The 20,200-nt window shown below is 40.3% G+C and overlaps 1 protein-coding gene across 1 annotated transcript in view; it reads left to right on the top strand.

Annotated features, from left to right (window-relative positions):
- EFCAB6 (EF-hand calcium binding domain 6) overlaps positions 1–20,200 on the top strand; it is a 146,757-nt gene that overhangs the window by 26,423 nt on the left and 100,134 nt on the right. The window contains exons 5-9 of the mRNA XM_026652311.1: positions 552–564; positions 2,218–2,354; positions 11,211–11,295; positions 16,663–16,803; positions 18,547–18,695. Coding sequence (XP_026508096.1) covers positions 552–564; positions 2,218–2,354; positions 11,211–11,295; positions 16,663–16,803; positions 18,547–18,695 — 525 coding nt within the window. The remainder of the gene's footprint in view (positions 1–551; positions 565–2,217; positions 2,355–11,210; positions 11,296–16,662; positions 16,804–18,546; positions 18,696–20,200) is intronic.

Genomic DNA, 20,200 nt, shown 5'->3' with positions numbered 1-20,200 from the left:
CAGATCATGACCTTTAAAATGATACCTCACAAGGCATACGTTGTACAAAACATATCATGACAGTGGTGAATATGGGGTTTCCAGGGTGTTGCTTTGAGGTACAGAGTGCCACAGTGGTAAACTGCATGGTACTCAATTTGACTTATAAGGATGAAAAGTTGAGTTCAACCTTCTAGGAAATGAATCTCTGATTCTGGGGGGATTGAAGAATTAAAAGCTTGATTCTTTGACCATACAGTGATCCTCTTTAACAAAATCTGATTACCAAAAGATATCAAATGTTAATAAATAGTCTTTCTCATGAAAACCTTGAGGTTGTGTGGGACTAGATGTGTGGAAATGTTTTTCCCGTCCAGTGAAACAGGGAAATTTCTGCCTTTTTGACAGTCCTGTTTATATTAGAACTTTATTGTGTTGTCTTAACTGTTCATAGTAGCAAACGGCAATTTTTATGAGTAAAACCAGCTTTCCCTCCTCCTTGTCTCCATCCAAAACAAAAAAAAATTGCCCCCTTCCATCATCCTGGTCTGTGCATACCTGCCAAGGACCAGTCATAACCTGACCGTATACCTCAATTCTGCTTACTTTGGACTAGATTGTGGGCCCTTTACTTACACTGGTGGGCAGGTATAACCATAGATTGTGCCATTGCAGTCAAATAAACTACTCATGGGATTAACTGCTCAGCAGTGGGAATAAGGAGTTCACAATGGCAAAGCTCCTATTGACTTAAATGGGAGCAGGATTTCACCCAAGGTTTTGCTACTTTATACTCCTGCTAGCACTGCGTAGCCTACAGGATTCTATTTTGGCTCATGTACCTTCATCAAAACAGGCAGCTTAGTTCCAGTTGTAGAATCTATATTGTTGCTCCTGTTGTGTGAACCAGAAAGAACACACTTGACTTTCAATTCCCAGCTTGAATTTTTAGGAACAGTAGTTAAAAAGAGCAGTATTTTTAAGCAAACTTTTCTTACTTGTAAACAGCAAAATTCAGCATAGAAGTAATTGAAAAACAGTAAGCTCAGAACCCCACAATGTCATGTTTTAGTGTATGACTGCATTTTCAGGTTCAGACTTGCACAGATTTTTAACAGGGTCAGAGAAAAGGGCTGCAGTTGCAAATGTCACACCTTCACTAGCAAAACCCCATGTTTTCTTTTTTTTTGTCCTCAAACATACCCTCTTATTTTTGGTAAATATTTGAATTGAATAAAAAAGAGATTCACTCCACTTTATTCGGAACACTAATCGTTTGTTGATTTCTAATAAACATATGTGGAAGAAAACAGAGTCTTCACTCTTAGGTTGTTTGCAACATGTCAGAGACAGTTTATTTTCCTGACACTTGCATGGGGAGAGTATACCCTGACTGGGGTTCCCCCACCCCAGGCAGGTCTCCGTTAGATAAACAATTAGGGCAAGCATTTATACCTTTTGTTACAGACAATAATGATCAACACCGCATCTTGTTTATACATATTCCTTCTGATATCTTACTTTTCTCAGCAGTTCCTGCTACAGTCTGTATTCCATTCTTATCTAACACAAGGTCGAAAACCAGTATCTCTTACAGTTTTTCCCACTCGCTTCCCACTCGCTCAGGCCCTGCCTTGAAGTCTCGCGTTATTAAAGTTGGAGTTAGCCTGACTCTTGCTCTAGTCTGTTGAAAACTAAGATGTCTGCGTCCAAATTCCCTTTATCCCTTTTTCCACTTCCACACATCAATACCCATGGAACTGAATTACTACTTTAGAGTTATAGTGTTAAGTAACTGATTAAAGTAATACAGTAACAAGCCTGTCTACATATTAATTGTAAAATTGCATGAGTGAATGACTTATATACATAAATACACAATCTTGCAGTATTTGGTTTCTAGCAAATCTCTAGGTTTCAGTCATTGGAGGAAGATATCTTTTATCTACTGCTTAGAAGGAATGAGTTGTATTTGAAACTCATTACTTTGCCTAAACGTTTTTTAACTTTACCAACACCGTTTACTGAGGAAATTGCCTTCAAAACATCCAGTAACTGCGCAGTATTCATGTCTTATAGTCACACTTCCCACTGTGCTCAAAAAGGTTGTTTTTTTGTTTTTGTTTTGTTTTTTTGCATTGTTGGAAAAGGTATAAAATGCCATTTTTTATATTAACAAAGCTGTCCAGTGCCTGTGTTTCACGTTGCATCGGTGTTTGTTTCTTGTTTAATTTATAGATTTCAAAGAATTTGAAAAGCATCATCAAGACCTGTAGACTTTTTGACTATAACCGAACAGGACAAATACAGCGCCATGAGCTAAGACGGATTCTTGAGATCAGTTGTTTCAGGATGAAGGATGCAGAGTATGAAAAGTAAGTAAGTAAATAGTCAAAGATTTCTGTATGGTGCTTGAGATTAATAAGTTAAGGGGCCTATATGGCCTTCTGACCTGCACAGGCTGTCAGGTTCTGGAGAGTGGCTTGGTAATAGGCTGACTTATTAGGATAAAAGCTGGCTGGCTGCCAAGAGCCTTGCTCCATATTGTGGACCCATCACTTTAATCACCCACATGCACACTTCAGCCTCTGAAACTTCCTATAGCCTGCGGGAGGTAGTAATTCCATGGTCTAGTTGCTAAAGGAATGGGTCTTAGCATCTTAACTCCTTCTAGCTTCAAGCAGCTTGATTGTTGGGGGTGGGCATGTGGGTCTCACCCACACAGTCTCAAAGAGATTGGTGTTTGGGGTAGAACCTCTTTGCCTTGATCTCCAAAAGATTGTCAGAGGAGACATTCCTTCCCCCCTTCACGTCAGTTCCGGGAATGGTACTGCTGGTGCCTTCTCACCCCATACTGATTACATGCTGAATGGTGATAACAGTGAGACCCACCTGAACCTGTGCTAGGGAGAGAAGTGATGAGCAGTGGAGATGCCTTCCTTGCTCCAGTCACTGGAGGTGAAAGAAACAATCTTTTGCTCAATCCTCTAGCTTTCCTTGGCTGAGTCATGGGAGATATTTGAACTATGAGTTCTCTTCACAATGTTAGTCAAGCAGGGCAGAACATACCCTCCCCACTGGGATGTCAGGGAAAGCTTGGAGCTTTGACATCATGCCCCAAGCCTGATTGCCAAGCATGGTAATTAACTGAGATGGAAACACAGATTCTGTCTCTGGGAAGGGGGCAGTCAGAGAGGGAATATGAGTCAGCAGACAGAGCATGGGCCTTTGATTTAGGAACACTGAGTAATCCCAGATCAGCACTGATTTGCTTGGTAACCTCAGGCAAATCACTTAACCTTTCTGTGCTTAGTTTCCCAGCCTGTATAAGGGGATAATTATACTTACCTCACTGGGTTGATATGAGGATTAATTAATGATTGTACAGGAGTTTAAAATATAATACGCTCTGCCTGTAAGTGCTAAGTATTAATTAGAAGTCCACTGGATACTTTTGGCATTATGAATCCAGGGTCCCTGCCAGCTTTTACTCTCATAAACCCTAGCAGAGGCACCTCTCTGAGGGCAGTTGGAAGTGAAAAGTGGCCACTGCCTCTATTCTACTGGGGGTCTGCAAAAGGCCGTGCCTGCATCCCTAAGGTGGGCTAAACTGCCCCAGGAGGATGGGTGTCCAAGGCAACTGGAGGATACACTAATTCCATGCATCTCTTGAGCATTCTTTGCTAGTGAACTCCTGTGGAGCCCTGGCTGTGATTTAAAGCTGCTCCTCTTTGGTGGAAATTTTGAAAGAGGGCAGGTGAATTGCCCCTGGAGTTCAGGAATATCAGCTGGTGGAGGTAGGTGTAATTAACACCACGAATATAGGAGAATCTAGCTGTGTGTTTACCACATGGCGGTTTCCAAGGATGATGTATCCTCTTGGAATTTGGAGCTGCTTTCACGGATGCATACTCCATAAGGTCCATGGAGCTTTTGTCAGCAGCAATCTTGGAGGCTGTTTTCTGTTGGATAAGGGCCTAAAGGAAAATTAAATAAATTAGGATGGGCAGTTCTTTTGTTGTTGGGTTTTTTCCCCTTCTACAAGCAATCTCCAAAATAATTTTTAGCCTGTCTTTGCTGTCTGGGCTCACTGTTTCAATTTTTATATGTTTTCTGGCTGGGACACTCTCCAGAATTACATCCCAACAAAACCAATTAAATAATTTTGTACACGCAATTATAGAACAGAAGCAATACCCTTTTAAAGCCAGCAATCAACAAACAAAACAATGCTTTATTTGACAATAAACCTTGTGTTTGGCATTGCTATCTGAAAGGTAGTAAATCTATAAAAAAATGTTACTACATCTCCATAAGTACTGAATAATAAAAAAGATCACAAATTTTTATTTGGGGTTTTTTTAATGCTCAACAATGACGATGTTTCAGATAAAACTTCTGAAGCTTAACATATAAAATAATGATACAGATTCACCTTTATATTGGAGAACAGAAGATCAGAAATAATGCATTACTTCTTTTAAAAATTGCTTCCATCCTATCTTGCTTAGTAAAAATCACAAAACTACAGTCACATTCTCTTAAAGAAGCCTATTAAACTTGAGAGATTTTATATGTAACCAAACTGTACCTGAATTCCTTATTTGGATGGACCATTAAGCATCTTGGAGTGAATTCTCCACTGAAAGTACATGGGTGACATCATTAATGATAATAGTGCATTGAGGGAAAGATATTAGTGCCCTATTCCAGGGATGAGAAGGCTTTAACTTTTTGAGGGCAGTTAAAATCATGGGCCAGATTCACTGCTACACCAGCAGTTTTGCACTGCTCCAGTTAAGATGGGTTTATGGTTGTTTGCATCACCAGGGCAGCACAAAGGAATGGAGCATGCCAGTAAATTTGGTTCTCTGTCTCCACCTCCATACTCCATCCTCATAAGTCACCCGTCCCCTGACCCAGCATGTCCTAAGTGAATATTGTCCAAGTGCATAAACTTAGTTCACTTATTAATGGGCTTTGGCATATAACATCATAGGTAAATAGGAAGGAGCAACAAATAAAATGGCAAAGTCCAGGTGTCCTCATATATTTCCTGAGTGCCCTACTCATTTTCTGACTTCCCAGGAGTGATAAGCACAAGGGAAACGCCTCCACTTTCACATTCCAGAAATTTCACTGACTAGCTAGGCTGCTCCAAAAAACAAACAAAAAAGGTGTTGCCATGAGAGGCTAGCAGGAAACTGAGCAAATGTAACTCTTGCAGCAAGACACCAAAAGCTGCACTTTCTATATTTCTTTGCCTAACAGTCCATGTCGCTGAGCAGTTATCTGTGGAGGTCCCCAACAAAAATCCACAGCCGCTCTCTAACTAAAGTCCATGGACAACTTTCACTCTTCTTTAGCATCCCAGTGTCTGAAATCAGGTAGGCCAAGAGGTCTTCTTTTCTTTAAGAATATTATAATTCCTCCCTCTCGTCTTCCTGTTTTTTCATTCCTATTTGTTAAAGCCAGAGCCTAGCTGGAGGCTCCTGCCTCACCAAAGAGCCTAAAAATCCAGCTGCATTAAAAAGAAAAGAGGATCCTCTGGACGGCTAGTCTAGTTTAAATTGGCTTCTGTTCCTGAGGTTCCCAGTGATGTTTCCTTAGATATTAGGAGCCTCACTTTCAGTGACATGAACCCATAGAGGAACGAGAACATTAGAATCTCAATTGGCTGCTACACTGTATCTCTTTAATAGCTCTGGGCAATATAGATTTAAATGGCATGGGTTTTTCAGATGAAGGCTGCATTTGTCAGAACAAACTAGTTCTGAAGTTTTGCTTTGGAGGACCTGAAACTTTTTCCAATACTCCCAGTTAACAGGCTCCTGGCTCTTACCATTCTTTTTGTCTCTGGAGTTAGTTCTAAACTACAGCAGAGCCTAATCCACCTGAGAGGTCACTTCCAGACCAGACCAACTTGGAATGACAAGACAGCTATACAGGTGTTTCAGTGTCTTCAGTGTTGTCCTATTTACCGGAGTCTGCTGCTACTCTGCCTTCTGGTGTTCTCCTTCAAGGTGGTTTCCTGTGTTCACTTCTACTCTGCACTCGGGACCCTGCGGCTGTTTCTGATTCAAGCCCAAGCCCATTGAATATTTGACTTGGAGTGTTTGATAAATGTTTCTCCCCATGACAAAACTTCTCTTATGGTGTTCTGGCACTCTGTTGAATCTCTCCCTTGACTTTAACGGTCTTTGGATCAGGCCTATAATTATAAAGAGGGCTTTCTCTGACCACAAATGTCAATCTTTAGGGTAGGAGACACAAAAGGAGCTGTGTGGTTTTGGGAAAATGGTTATAGTCAATGATCAGGCTCTACATAAATGCGTGAGATCCAAGAGCCCTGTGAAGGACACCATTTGGCCTCAGGAACTTTCTCTCAGATAGGCCAGACAGACAAATCAGTAGTTTGTAGAATAGTTAAAATGACACTAAGAACCTGCCAATGAGAGAAAAAGTCTGGCAGCTCTGAAGTCTTGTCCTCTCGCAGAAAAAGGCAAACCAGCTCTCAGTTGATCTGTGCTGGCACAATCTTGCCTGGAAAGAATGGTCCCTAGCTTTCTCCCTCCCATCCATAGATCTATATGCCTACCTGACAAATACCATTCTCCTGTACCCAGTACTTAGACCTTCAGGCTTTCACAGTTATACAGTCCAGTGGTCCTAGTGGACTTTAAACTCATCCAAGCCTGACACTTCCCTGTTTTGGAATGGCTATTTCAATAAAAAGCAATGGCCTTGACTCTCCCATTGGTATCCTGGATTTGTCTCAGAGCAACAAGACAATCTCTTCTCATATATTGGAGAAGGGGTGTTCAGGTATTGTAGGACGGGGATACAGCACCAATTCTTAAATACCACACGTAAAAGATTTTTCTTAAAAGTCAGATGCTCGAGATGAAACTGTCCCCTGGCACCTTTAGTGTAGTCATCTGGCAGTTATGCAGCAAATAATTCAAGGTTATTTTCTTTGGCAGCATTTCAGAGCAAATCTTTATGTAAAGAATGAAATGTTCTTAAACAATGGGCTGGAAAGGATAATGGGTACATTTGTTTGTTTTGAATTTTAATGAATAAATAGCATTCATATTTGTTAAAAATAGAAAGTAGAAAAATAAAATAATTCTAGTGATAATGACAAAATTTTGATATTTAGAAAACGAGCACTGCCTTATGTCCACATTAAATTTAATTTGAATCTTCTGAAACTGGCTATTTTTTTTAAAAGGGTAGGGAGTGATTGGGTGCTCTTTAAATAATGTGCTGAAATTAAAAAAAAATGCACACTTTAAAATATGTACAAGGATATTTTTGCTCCCTTGTTTATGTTTGTGTAAAGGTCTTTTCAGTAGTGGAAAAATAATTACAGCCCAGACCCTTAGTAAACCTTAGGAACAGGCTTACCTTTAAGGAAGTCAATAGTCCTGTTGATTTCATGGCTCTGATTCAGAAAAAGCATCCATATTCAGGAAGGATGCTTAAACACGTGCTTAAATCCCATTAAATCAATGATAGTATTAAAGTTATGCATGTGCATAAGTGTTTAAGGGTCAGGGCCTTAGTACTTTCCTGATTTGGGATTTATATGCTCAAAATTAAGCACATATGTGTTTGCAGCAACAGCATTTAATTAGGGGTCTGATCCAAAGCCCATTTAAGACAATGACTTTCCATTGACTTTAACTGGCTTTGGATTACTGAAAATACAGGGGAAACAGTGAAAGTAACTACACATGGTGCTGTCAAATATACAAAGTAAACACACAAATAATACAGGTTTTTTATTTGTCAGCTAACATTTTTCAGTTGTAGTAACCTGAAATATTACTACATACAAGGCACAGGAAACAGATCCCTTTAAAGATGGCACTTTTTGTTTAAGTAGAGGTTTGCCCTTGTGTCCTTGGACAAAATTTCTGAGTATGTTCATTGTGCTGTGCATCAGTGGATTGCCACCCTATTTTATCTATCCATTCTAATCTAATCTATTTTTTCATTTCCAGCATCACCACCACTACAGTTATGAGGAACCAGTATAATTCATAGTACCTTTAGGATTAAAGAAGTTATGTAAATAATTATGAGTACTGTACTATAAATATCACAATATGGTAAACCTCAGTGAGACTATTTATTATTTTTCCACTTGGAGACTGGAATAAATAGGAATGCCACTTAGTGATTTCAATTCTAAAAGCAGTCTATCCATCATGATAATTCTGCCCAATTTTAAAGCATATAAACATGGTTTCCCCCCCTCAGGAATGAATGTTTCATTATTTGTTTCCTTCAGTAAATACAAGGATCAGTTCTACTTCCAGTGAAGACGATGGCAAAACTCCTATTGATTTCAGTGGGAGAAGGATTTGAACCATTGTTTGTGGATGCCGTAAAGAAAAGCCCACTCTCCATTTACTATATCTTTAAGTTGCACCATGTCCTTTTTATAGTAACCTAAGGTAGTGATAAAGTGTGACACTCCCTCACTCACTCCGGAGGAGGGAGGTTGCTGAAGGCTGGCGGTAGCCTGCCTCCACACTTGTCTCCGTTTAACCGGGCCTGGGCTGGCCTGGGCCAATAGTCTTAAGGGGCTGGCTCTAGCCTGGGCGGGCTCAGGCAGCCAGCAAATAACACAGTCTTACAGGTAGGCTGGGGCCTGGGCTTGCAGGGCTCAGGCAGCCAGCAGACAACAGTCTCCGGGGGCTGGGGCCACTCCTCTTCAGAGCGAGAGCACCTTGCAGAGGAACGAGGGTCAGCCACCCGGGGGTTGGGGGCAGGGGGACGCGGGCCCTCCCTACTCCACCACGTCCCAGCCCAGGGCGCTGGCAGGGGCAGAATCAGCTTCCCTGAGGTTGGCGGAGATCCAGCTGCAACACGCCGACGCTGGGGCTCTGGGCTTTGCAGCCAGCCCTATGGCAGCTGCCCCTGGGCCACTTCCTGCCTCCCCTGGGGTGGGTACCTCTGATGTCCAGTCGTTGTCTGGCTCCTCCGGGTAAGTGGCAGCGGGCACTCCGAGCCAGTCGTCGTCCCCGTCCGGGCCGTGGGCTGAGCTAGGCGGGGAATCCGCTCCGTGCTGCTCCAGAACCAGCGAGACGTCCTTCCCCTCTGCAGGCTTCCCCCCGAGTGGGCTGTGGGCCTGGTCTTTTATACTTCCGGCCATGCCCCTGTCCTTCCGGCAAGGGGGGTGGGGTGACCTAGGCTCCGCCCTCCAAGGGGCGTGTAACACTCCCTCACTTATCCCGGAGGAGGGAGGCCTGTCCGCCTCACTTCATAAAGCATGCAACATATGATTCTGATCCACACTTATGGCTTGGGTTTTTTGGTTCCCTTTCAATGGTCCAATGCTAAGAGCAGCTCGTAATGCATAATGATGTTCTGAACAAATAATTAGTGCTGTAGTTCCTTTTTGGGGTTGACGGGATTGATTTTTTACCTTTGACATATGAAAATCCAGAAAAAGCCTTCTTGTTCAATCACCAGACACTGTCTGATAGCAGTAACAATACAGCTTATGGGGGAAAGAGCTTTTCAGGTGTTAGAAATTGGAGTATCCATGTGTCGATGAAAACTGTTACTATTGTTTTTAGTGGTAGATAATGAATGAAGTGTTCATTTTTGATAATTTGTATGTATATCTGGATTTAACAGTATTTGAATGTTACAAAAACTGAGCTCCAAAAAAGTATGAATGTCAAACAGATATATCATGAGTGACATGTTATTTATGCCAAGATATAGCATTAACCTGATCTTTAACATGGCTTTTTTGTCATGACTTGACTGTCAGAGTTCAAATAAGCCAGTCACACAATGTTTGTGAAGTATCTCCTTTATTTTGAATTTGTACAGGTAAGTTTGCTTCAAATTGGAAGATGGTCTATCCATGTTATTATTAATAAGTTTTTCTGTCATTCTTTACAGATTTCAAAGCACTGTACAGTACAAATATTAACTAGTTATTCTTTGGGTATGTAGGCACTATATCCCACTTTTATAGATGGGAAAACTGAGGTAAAAGGAGGTTAAGTGACTTGCCCAATTTGCTTATCAAAAAGGAGATTGAGAGGTGACTTAATTTAGAGTCTCTATCCATAGGGAGAGAATAGTACAGGCTCTTTAATTTAATGGAGAAGGGTATAACAAGAACCAATGACTGGAAGCTGAAGCCAGAGGCATTCAAATTAGAAATTAGGCACAAAGTTTTAACCATGAGTGTGATTAACCATGGGAACAAACTACCAAGCAAAGTGGTGGATTTGTCATTTTTTGTTGTCTTCAGATCAAGACTGGATGCCTTTTTGGAAGATATGCTTTAGTCAACCATGAGTTATTGGTCTCAATACAGGGACAACTGGCCTGTGATATACAGGAGGTCAGACTAAATGATCTAGTGGTATATTTAGGCCTTAAACTCTATGCATCTCTGAATTGTACTACAAAATCTCTGCTTTCATTTAAAAAAAATTACATATTTCTAGTGATTAGAAAGATAAATTTGGAAACATCAAGTGAGTGTTGTCTCACATAAACCTTCAGACAACTTGAAACAATAGTTCTGAAAGGTGTGAACTACCCATTGATTTCAACGGATTGACTTAAATCTAAAGAGGACAACCTAGCTGTTCATTCTATTAACTATTTCACCATTGATTAGCACAAATATTTAGCAAATATGCTCATCCCAATCCCAATTGTTTCTCAAACTGGAAAATTCAATATAAAAATAAATTACACTGGGGATATGGTTCTAATTGTAATATTCATTTCCATATTTAATTAAAAAAATTCAAAATTTTAATTCAAATAAATCTGCTGCAGAATGTCCAGCCCATTGGATCTGACTGCTGCAGAACCCAGGCACATTGTAACAGAATTTAGGTTCCGTTTGCCATAGATTACACTGGGATTTGATTAAGAATTTCCATAGTTTTCTTACGTAATTGAAAGAATTTCTGTGCACATCTATTAAAATTTATATTCAGGTACATGGTCAGCCAAATCACATGGTAGTGTGGCATTGAGTAATAGTATGTAGACAACTCACACACCACATATATAAACTCTGGGGGAAATAATACAATATGTATATGCAAAAAATGCCACCTTCCCTCTCTTAATTTTTACATAATATTCTTTAAAGATCATATATGTTTATTTCCCAATGTTTCACTACAGATTTGGCAGAATAATGTTGTTCACTGAAAGGAGTTGCTTTTTTTTTCCAGACTGTGGAATCATTCCTGTGTTGGTAAAGCGAATACATTGGATTATAAAGAATTTCTGAAGAACCTTGGTATAAATATGGGTACAGTTAAGAAAAATGCAACTGAAAACCAATGCCTAGGTAGGTGCTCACAAGGAGAATATATAGTGTAGGCTTTGGGAAAGCGAAGTTTTCACTTGGGGCCTGATCTTACTCCTGCTGAAATCAATGGGAGTCATTCAATGAGAGTTGGATCGGGCCCTTACATGGCAACTTTAGTCTGGAATTTTCAAAGAAGCCCAAGACAACTATGTGCCATTTAGGTGATGGTCTCTCTTAGAGTGGTTTGAAAAGCTTACCCACAGTGTATCAACATTGCTCATAGGCCAAGGTTTCAAAAAGTGACACCCAAGTGCATGTGTAAAAAGTACAGTCACAGTTGCAACTCATTTGCTGCAATTATGCATTTAGATTGTAAGAGTTCATGTACAAATAACTATTGGAGTACTGTGCTTAATGTGGTTGTATGTACAATCAAAGGGCTGCACACTCGGTCATGTTTTTTGTGCATCACCTTCTGGCCTTCATTTTTGAAAATATGTCCCATAATGTATATCAGAGTCTATGGACTTTTGAATGCATTTTAAGAAAAGGATACGGTCAGTATGTTTTTATCATTTAAAAATAATAATTATGTTTGCATTAACCCCTTAGAAGCTTGTAACTAAAATCTGTTTCTTTAAAAACCTATTTTTCTACATCATGTATGCAGATGGGTTTGTTGTTGTAGGGTTACTTGCAAGTGCTGGCCTTTCTGCCAAGTGAGTTTTCATTTCTCTTTGTTTAAAAAAAAATAGCATTTAAACGTTATACCGGGGGGGAAAAGCCAATAAAGAATTACACAGACTTTGCAACCCGAAGAAAAGACCGTAAGCTAAATTTTGAGCCTACCAACTTGAAACATTGCCCCTTTCATTTCTACTATTCAGACTTAATACTTCACAAAGAGTCACAAAAGAACAAATTAACCTTTCACAGTTGTCTAGAAAAGCCTGGTGTGACAGACCCAGACCCGTGGGGTACAGGAGTCTGGTAGAGGGCAAATATACTGGTCACTGGATGAGTAGTTTTCTGTTCCCTGAGTGACCAGAGCAGGGGCTGCACTAGAGTAATCAGGAACCTGCTAGAACCAGTTAAGGCAGGCAGGCTAATTAGGACATCTGAAGCCAATTAAGAAGAAGCTGCTAGAATCAATTAAGGCAGGCTAATCAGGGCACCTGGGTTTTTAAAAGGAGCTCACTTCAGTTTGTGGTGCGAGTGTGAGGAGCTGGGAGCAAGAGGCACAAGGAGCTGAGAGTGAGAGGGTGTGCTGCTGGAGGACTGAGGAGCACAAGCGTTGTCAGACACCAGGAGGAAGGTCCTGTGGTGAGAATAAGGAAGGTGTTTGGAGGAGGCCATGGGGAAGTAGCCCAGGGAATTGTAGCTGTCATGCAGCTGTTACAGGAGGCACTATAGACAGCTGCAGTCCACAGGGCCCTGGGCTGGAACCCGGAGTAGAGGGCGGGCCCAGATTCCCCCCAAAACCTCCCAATTGACCTGGACTGTGGGTTCTTCCAGAGGGGAAGGTCTCTGGGCTGTTCCCCAACCCACATGGTGAATCTCTGAGGCAAGAAAATCCGCCAATAAGCACAGGACCCACCAAGATAGAGGAGGAACTTTGTCACACTAGCCAACAGTCATAGTACTGAACTGATCCACTGCCTGACAAAAAGTCTTCCATTGGGTAGTGGGACTTATTTCTAAAACAACATTAAATGAATGGCCTGATTTTCAAAGGTGCTGAGTACAGTACTGGCTGTTCCCATTGACTTCAGTGAATGCTCAGCACTTCTGAAAATCATACCATTAGAATCTTTTTTATTTAATTGTACTTTTCCCCTCTTCATTCTGAAACAGGGTTGTGTGTACACAGAATGATGTAAAGTTTATGAAATATTACAAAACAAGATAGCTTAGGAAATAATTGGTAAAATAACCACAGCTGCTAAGCACTTGGTTTTTTACATAGTGTGGCCAACTGACATCATAACCAAAGCTGTTGCTCCAAAGTCAAATCCCACTCTGCTTTGATCAACAAAAGTTGTAAATGTGAACAATTATCGTAGATAAACCCATTCAGCTAGTAAACAGAGGGCAGTATTTAGGGTAGAGATCAGAATGAGTGAGCTAGAAAGATAAAAGGAGGAGAAGGGTGGATGTAGTGAGAGAAGAGACATTGAAGATGGTGCACTGGAGTGGTTAATTAAATTGGGCCTGATCCTGAAAGTAGCTGAACACCCTCAACTACCACTGAAGTCAGTTGAGCATATCACACACCTTGCAAGAGGCTCTCAATAGAATCAGAATTATTATCACACGTGATAATGCTATACTATGTATCTATATCTGAATCCTGAAAAAATGCGTAGTACTCTTACTAAGGCAGAGATTCCTCTGGTCTGTTTAGCTCTATACTGATAGAGGATTGCAATTCACCTCCAAATTGAAATTCTGCTGGGCAGTGTCATCAGGCTGTTTGCTCCACAGCTCCTCCTATTATATGATGGTTTTATACAGCAACAGGGGAACTCGAATGGGCAAGCTCACAAAATCCTACTATTATTAGGGAAGAAGATGGGCCAATGGATAATGCACAAGTCTGTGAGTCAGGAGACTTGGGTTTTCACCTACCACTCTGTCATTCACGGACGTTAAGGCCAGAAGGGACCATCATGATCATCAAGTCTGAGCTCCTGCATACTGCAGGCCAAGAACCACACCCACCCATTCCTGTAATAGGTCAGTCACCTCTGGCTGAGTTACTGAAGTTCTCAAATCTTGATTTAAAGACTTGACGTTACAGAGAATGCACCATTTACTCTAGTTCAGATCAGCAAGTGATCTGTGTCCCATGCTGCAGAGGAAAGTGAAAACCCCCCAGCTAATCTGAGCTGGGGGAAAATTCCTTTCCAACCTCAAATGTGATCATTTAGAACCTGGGCATGTGGGCAAGATGCACCAGCCAGACATCTGGGAAAATTCTCTGTAGTAACGCAGAGCCCTCCCCATCTAGCATCCCATCTACAGCCATTGGAGATATTTGCTACTAACAGTCACAGATGGGCCATATCCCATTGTAGATAAACTCATCAAACCATCTCCTCCATAAACTTATCAAGCTCAGCCTTGAAACAGGTTGGGTTTTTTGTCTCCTCTACTCTCCTTGGAAGGCTGTTCCAGGATTTCACTCCTCCAGTGGTTAGAAACCTTTGTCTAACTTCAAGCCTAAACTTATTGATGGTCAGTTTGTATCCATTTGTTCTTGTGTCCACATTGGCCCTTAACTTAAATAAGTTCGCTCCCTCCCTCGTGTATGTCCTTCTGATGTCTTTATAGACAGCAATCATATCTTCCCTCAGTCTTTGTTTTGTTAGGCTAAACAAGTCAAGCTCCTTAAGTCACCTCTCGTAAGGTAGTGTCTCCATTCCGCTGATCTTCCTAGTAGCCCTCCTTTGCACCTGTTCCAATTTGGATTCATCTTTCTTAAACATGGGAGACCAGAATTGCATACACTATTACAAATGAGGTCTCACCAGTGCCTCGTACAATGATAATAACACTTCCCTGTCTCTACTGGAAATACCTCGCCTGATGCATCCTCAGATTGCATTAGTCTTTTTCACTGCTGCATCATGTTGGCAACTCATAGTCATCCTGTGATTGACCCATACATTACATCCAAGCCTTTCTCCTCCTCTGTCGCTTCCAACTGATGTGTCCACAGCTGATAGCAAAAGGTCTTATTATTAATTCCTAAGTGCATGACCTTGCGCTTTGTACTATTAAATTTCATCTGTTTCTATTACTCCAGTTTTCAAGGTCATCCAGATTTTCTTGTATGATATTTTGGTCCTCCTCTGTATTGGGAAAACCTCCCAACTTTGTGTCATCTTCAGATTTTATTAGCACACTCCCACTTATTGTGCCCAGGTCATTAAGGAAAATGTTAAATAAGATTGGTCCCAAGACAGATCCCTGAGGAACTCCACTAGTAACCTCCCTACAGCCTGACAGTTCACCTTTCAGTATGACCGGTTGTAGTCTCCCCTTTAACCTGTTTCTTAAACACCTCTTTACCACACTGACTCACTGGGTGATATTTGACAAGGAACTTAACTTCTGTTTGTCAGGTTCCCCATCTCTAACATGTGGATAAATATACTTAGCCCCTTTGTAAAGTGCTTTGAGACTCAAGGCCTTGTCTACACACAGATAATGTAAAAATTGATTTAGCTAAACCAGTTTTAAAAGGTTTAAACAAAATTTAGTTAAGCCTTGTGGGCACTTCCACTGGTTCAAAACTGGTTTATATCACCTACCTCACAAGAAAAACTGATATAAGCCTGCTTTAAATTGAATTAAGAGGGCTCACATAAATTTTTGCACCAGTTTAATTAAATCGATTTAAAAACATGCCCTTGGTTAATCAGGTGCGACTTTGTGAGTTGACCAGGCCTACTGATGAAAAGCATTACACAAGTATTAACAATTGTCACTTTTATTTATTTATGGCCAGATTCTGATACTTTTGCTCATGTTGAAAAGCACCTTACTTCATGAGTTGTCCTATTGAAATGGAGTACTCCAGGAGTAAGATGCTACTCAGTGTGAGAAGGGGTGTCAGAATCTGGGCCATGTCTAGCACAGTGATCACACTTGGTGCTATACAATGATCAAAATATGCCAGACATATAGCAGAGCTCTTGCCTTGAAGAATTTACATTCTAAAAGCACAGTGTGGATAATATAGAGTACAATACAGTTCAGAGAAAGCACAAAGTGGGATGGTGATTGTTCTAGCTCGAATGCTTCACAGGAAAGTTTTTTGATGGGGAGGGCACTTGGCATATATTAACTAAAGGCTCTTTCAAGGTCTATGGGCAATATGAAAGAGCACAAATTTAGGAATATGTGAAAGAAACAAAGGGAGCAGTCAAGAGAAACCAGTGTCTTTCAAAGTTAGCAGGCATGTTTGCTGTCCGAGATCTGTGGGTGGGTTGTCATCCATATACTGAAAATGTGTTTTCAAGGGCCTAATTGCTCTGTAACAATATTGGTAAAGAGATAAAACTATCAGAATACTCTGTGATATTACATGCAAATAAGAGTATTTGTTAAGATTGTATGCTACATGAATTAATTCTCCTAAAGAAAAGTGAACATAAAAAGCACTATTATAAATGCTAAGCTTTGTGCCTATTATTCTTCCCTAGAAATCCAGTCTGAGAAATACAAATCAGTTGTATTTTGGACTTATCTTAATATTTTACATAAAGACTTCTCTAATGATTTAACAAGAAATGTTCTTCAAAAAGAAATCCAGTTACTTTTATTTCTTTGAAGATGCCACTAGCAGTGACTTTGCTAAAATTAAGTTTTCCTTACCAGCACCGAACTGGGAGGAGACACAGGATAAGATGCCAAAACAGAATAAGCTGTCACTACAGACTTCAACAGCTGAGGGTAGTTTGATAGAATGCACACTAGATGACATTGAGATGGCTTTTAGGAAAAAGGTAAGAGAGTCCTTAATGTGTCTGAATACTCTGAAATATGGAGGGATTGAGCCAGGTGTCACACAGAAAGGAGATTACACAGAAAGTTTTGGTGTTCAACATACAAATTAATAATAATTGTGTTGTTTTTTTAAAAAGCCCTTAATAGAAATGGCAGTTTTGTTTTTATCGCACTTTCTAAAGGTCTCATATCTTGTTTGTCAGGTTCATAGCTTTAAAAAATGTATATAAATACCTAGGAAAACACCACTTTTCTAGATGAAAACAAAATAAAAATACTGAAACTGGATGGGTCAGGCAAATCATACATGAATCTATCACTTCTCACTGCTAGATCGCTTGCCTGAATCCCAACCCAGCTCAGGAATGATTAAAAGTTGTCATCATTTGGCAATTATTTCATGAACTACATGAAATAAGCTAGTGGCCTAAGTGCAGTCCCTAGTTCAATATGTGTGACGCTCATAAATGGCACCCATGTGGGAAGTTTGAACACAGAGGTTAAGGGTCGAATGGGCATGGAGAAGGAATTAACTCCTTATGCCTTGAGGGGATCCTTCCAGAGCATGGTAGAGGGACAACATGGGGGATCTTGCACTGCCACTTCCATACATATGTTCTACCTATTTTGTGGATAGAGGAATAGAATCCAAATCTTCTGAGAGTCAGTTCTGTCCTTTAACCTCAAGAACCTCTCTCCGCTCTCAGAAGGCTATAGTGAAAGTAAGGGGACGGGACTATGGACCAGAGTTAGTGTTTTAGTACAAATCCAGCTATGCAAGCCTATAACTGTACTTCCTCAGCCTTGAAGTGATTGGAGAGTTCTAGCAGGCTGGAGGTCAGCAGGCACTAAGGCTGCAGGGACATCACCTGACCTTCTTTCCCCTTTAGTTCTTGATTCTGAAGTCAGAGTAGGTCCTCCTGAGCCACACAGATTGATGCCTGGGTTGGTGGCTGGGTACATCTCATCGCCCTGTAAACCCTATCAGCCCATGATATTTATTTTGGACTTCCTGAAGTCTCTCCATACATTATCTCTGCCCTGTGATGTCTGCAGTTTTCATTTAGCAGTAAACAGATTAGAAAAAGGTAGGGTAAAGCACCAAAAAGGGTGATGGAAAGCCCCAGGAATGTTTGTACTATTCAACACACAGTACTGACTGAACTTTTGGTGAATAAAACCAATCTTCCTGCTGTTTTATTATCCTTACTGAAATTTGCAGTAAGTCCCATAAGCAAAACCACACTCCCCTAGTTTCTATGCAACAGCCCATGAACTAAAAGAATAACCAAAGAAATGTGCAATATGTTTATATAATATGTATATTAACCATTCTGTTTCTTATAACATTTCTTCTAGCATTCATTATGATCCATTTTAATAAAGAGGAGCTTGGTACTGAGTTACAATAGGGTTGTCTTTAAAAGTATATTAAAACAGATGTATCAAGCAGGCAGATCCACCAATATTTTTAGCCCTGAATTTTGAGGTAGAGTTATTATATGTGCTATCTTTCTGTGAGAAACTTGTCTGCCTTGTCACTTGAGTCTCTGTGATTGGGCAATACTGTTTTGTAGTGAGCATATTAATTAAACATCTGACAGAGCTTGCCATGGTAACTATTTGATCAGTTTACAGAGAAGAACATTTGAAAAGATCTTGTAAAAAAATACATTATTGTTTTAAAAACTTCATGAGCTTGATTTTTCTGAACAAAACACTGTAAATTGTATTCATTTCAGCTGTACTCAACCTATCAGGACATTGAAAAAGCCTTCAGAGCATTTGATGTCAGTCAGAGTGGATTTGTGTCTTTGGATTACTTAAAGTCAGTCATAAATGGCTTTATATTTCCATTACCAAATGGAACTTTTCAAGAGCTAATGAATAGGTAAGAGTCATATTGTTTTCTTTAGAGACATTTTTTAGCATTGCAACCTCATAACTTGATTATTGCTTTTTGTGACTTCCTTTGTTAATTTGCCTCATTTGTGCCTGTGTTGCAACGTGTATGGAACAGTATGTAAAATCTGATAGAACTAGCTAGATTAGGGGTTCTCAAACTGGGGGTTGGGACCCCTCAGGGGATCGCGAGGTTATTACATGGGGGGTTGTGAGCTGTCAACCTCCACCCGAAACCCCGCTTTGCCTCCAGCATTTATAATGGTGTTAAATATATAAAAAAGAGTTTTTTCATTTATAAGGGGGGTCACACTCTGTGGCTTGCTATGTGAAAGGGGTCACCAGTACAAAAGTTTGAGAACCACTGAGCTAGAGGGCCATGTTTGCAGCAGTAAGGTAGGCAGGCACAATAGAGTGACAGCCTTCACTCAGAATTGCCTTCTATTTGTTTGTCATTTTATATTTAGTTTCCTAGTGGGAAGGGTACTCACTTTCATTCAAGTAAATACTGGTACTTTAAGAGGAATTTACTGTATAAAAATAATCAGAACTGAAAAATAACAAGTTTAATCCTGGGCATGTTCAGAACCTAATACTCAAATTTCAATATTTGTTTTTTTCCAAAATGCCTTTTAGGTTCAGATCATTATTACTAATTATTATTATTACTTTTATTAATTATTTCTTTGTTAGACGTTAACTATGTGGTCAGCATTATATAAGAAAACAATTGAAGACAGTCTCTGCCCTGAAGAGCATACATTTTACTTATAGGATTTAGTCAAATTTAGGACAACCACTGTGGATTGAGGGCAGTATGATAGTACCTTGACACCAATGGCAGTTACCTGTGTTGACTGAGAGGCTGGTGGCTGCTGGTTCCTGAAAAAGATTTTGATCTTGGCTGGGCTACATCTTGGCAAAAGGCATTTGAAACTTATTTTTAAATGTAAAAAAATGTGCTACTTACTTTATCCCAGAAACAAGGGATGGGGTGAATTACTGGAAGAGCAGCTTGACCAGTATTACCATGTTTGTGTGCTTCAAGCTTGCACTTTTTAAGTGTACTTCTGTTTAAAGGGTTAAATGAAAGTGTGAAGTACAGCATACCTTCAATGGAACTTACTAATGCTAACCACTTTGACTATGTAGTGGTCATCAGTAATCACTATAGGATTAACTATAGGAACACTGGGGAGCTAGATGATGTAGTGATGTCACTTCTGGACAACTGAATTTAAATAAAATTAAGACAAAACTCTTCTGAATTTGGGGGGGGCATTGCAAAACTAGAACTTGAACTGGACTGAGAGAAGGGCAAATCAGGCCAGCTCCTAGATTAAAACCCAGGTACTAGTTCAGGTTAACCCGACACTGCAGCATTATGGCCAGAATTCAGATACTGTGGTGATAAGCATGATATAGAAGTGATAGATGGATACAAAAGGATTTTTGGGACTCAACCTGCCCTCAGGGACTTGAGTTAGGTTAAAG

This window comes from Terrapene carolina, unplaced genomic scaffold (genome assembly GCF_002925995.2).
Source record: "Terrapene carolina triunguis isolate 2854851 unplaced genomic scaffold, T_m_triunguis-2.0 Scaffold112, whole genome shotgun sequence".
NCBI classification, from domain to species: domain Eukaryota; kingdom Metazoa; phylum Chordata; order Testudines; family Emydidae; genus Terrapene; species Terrapene triunguis.
The sequence above is the reverse complement of the archived record's forward strand: the minus strand, read 5'-3'. Positions and strand labels throughout refer to the sequence as shown.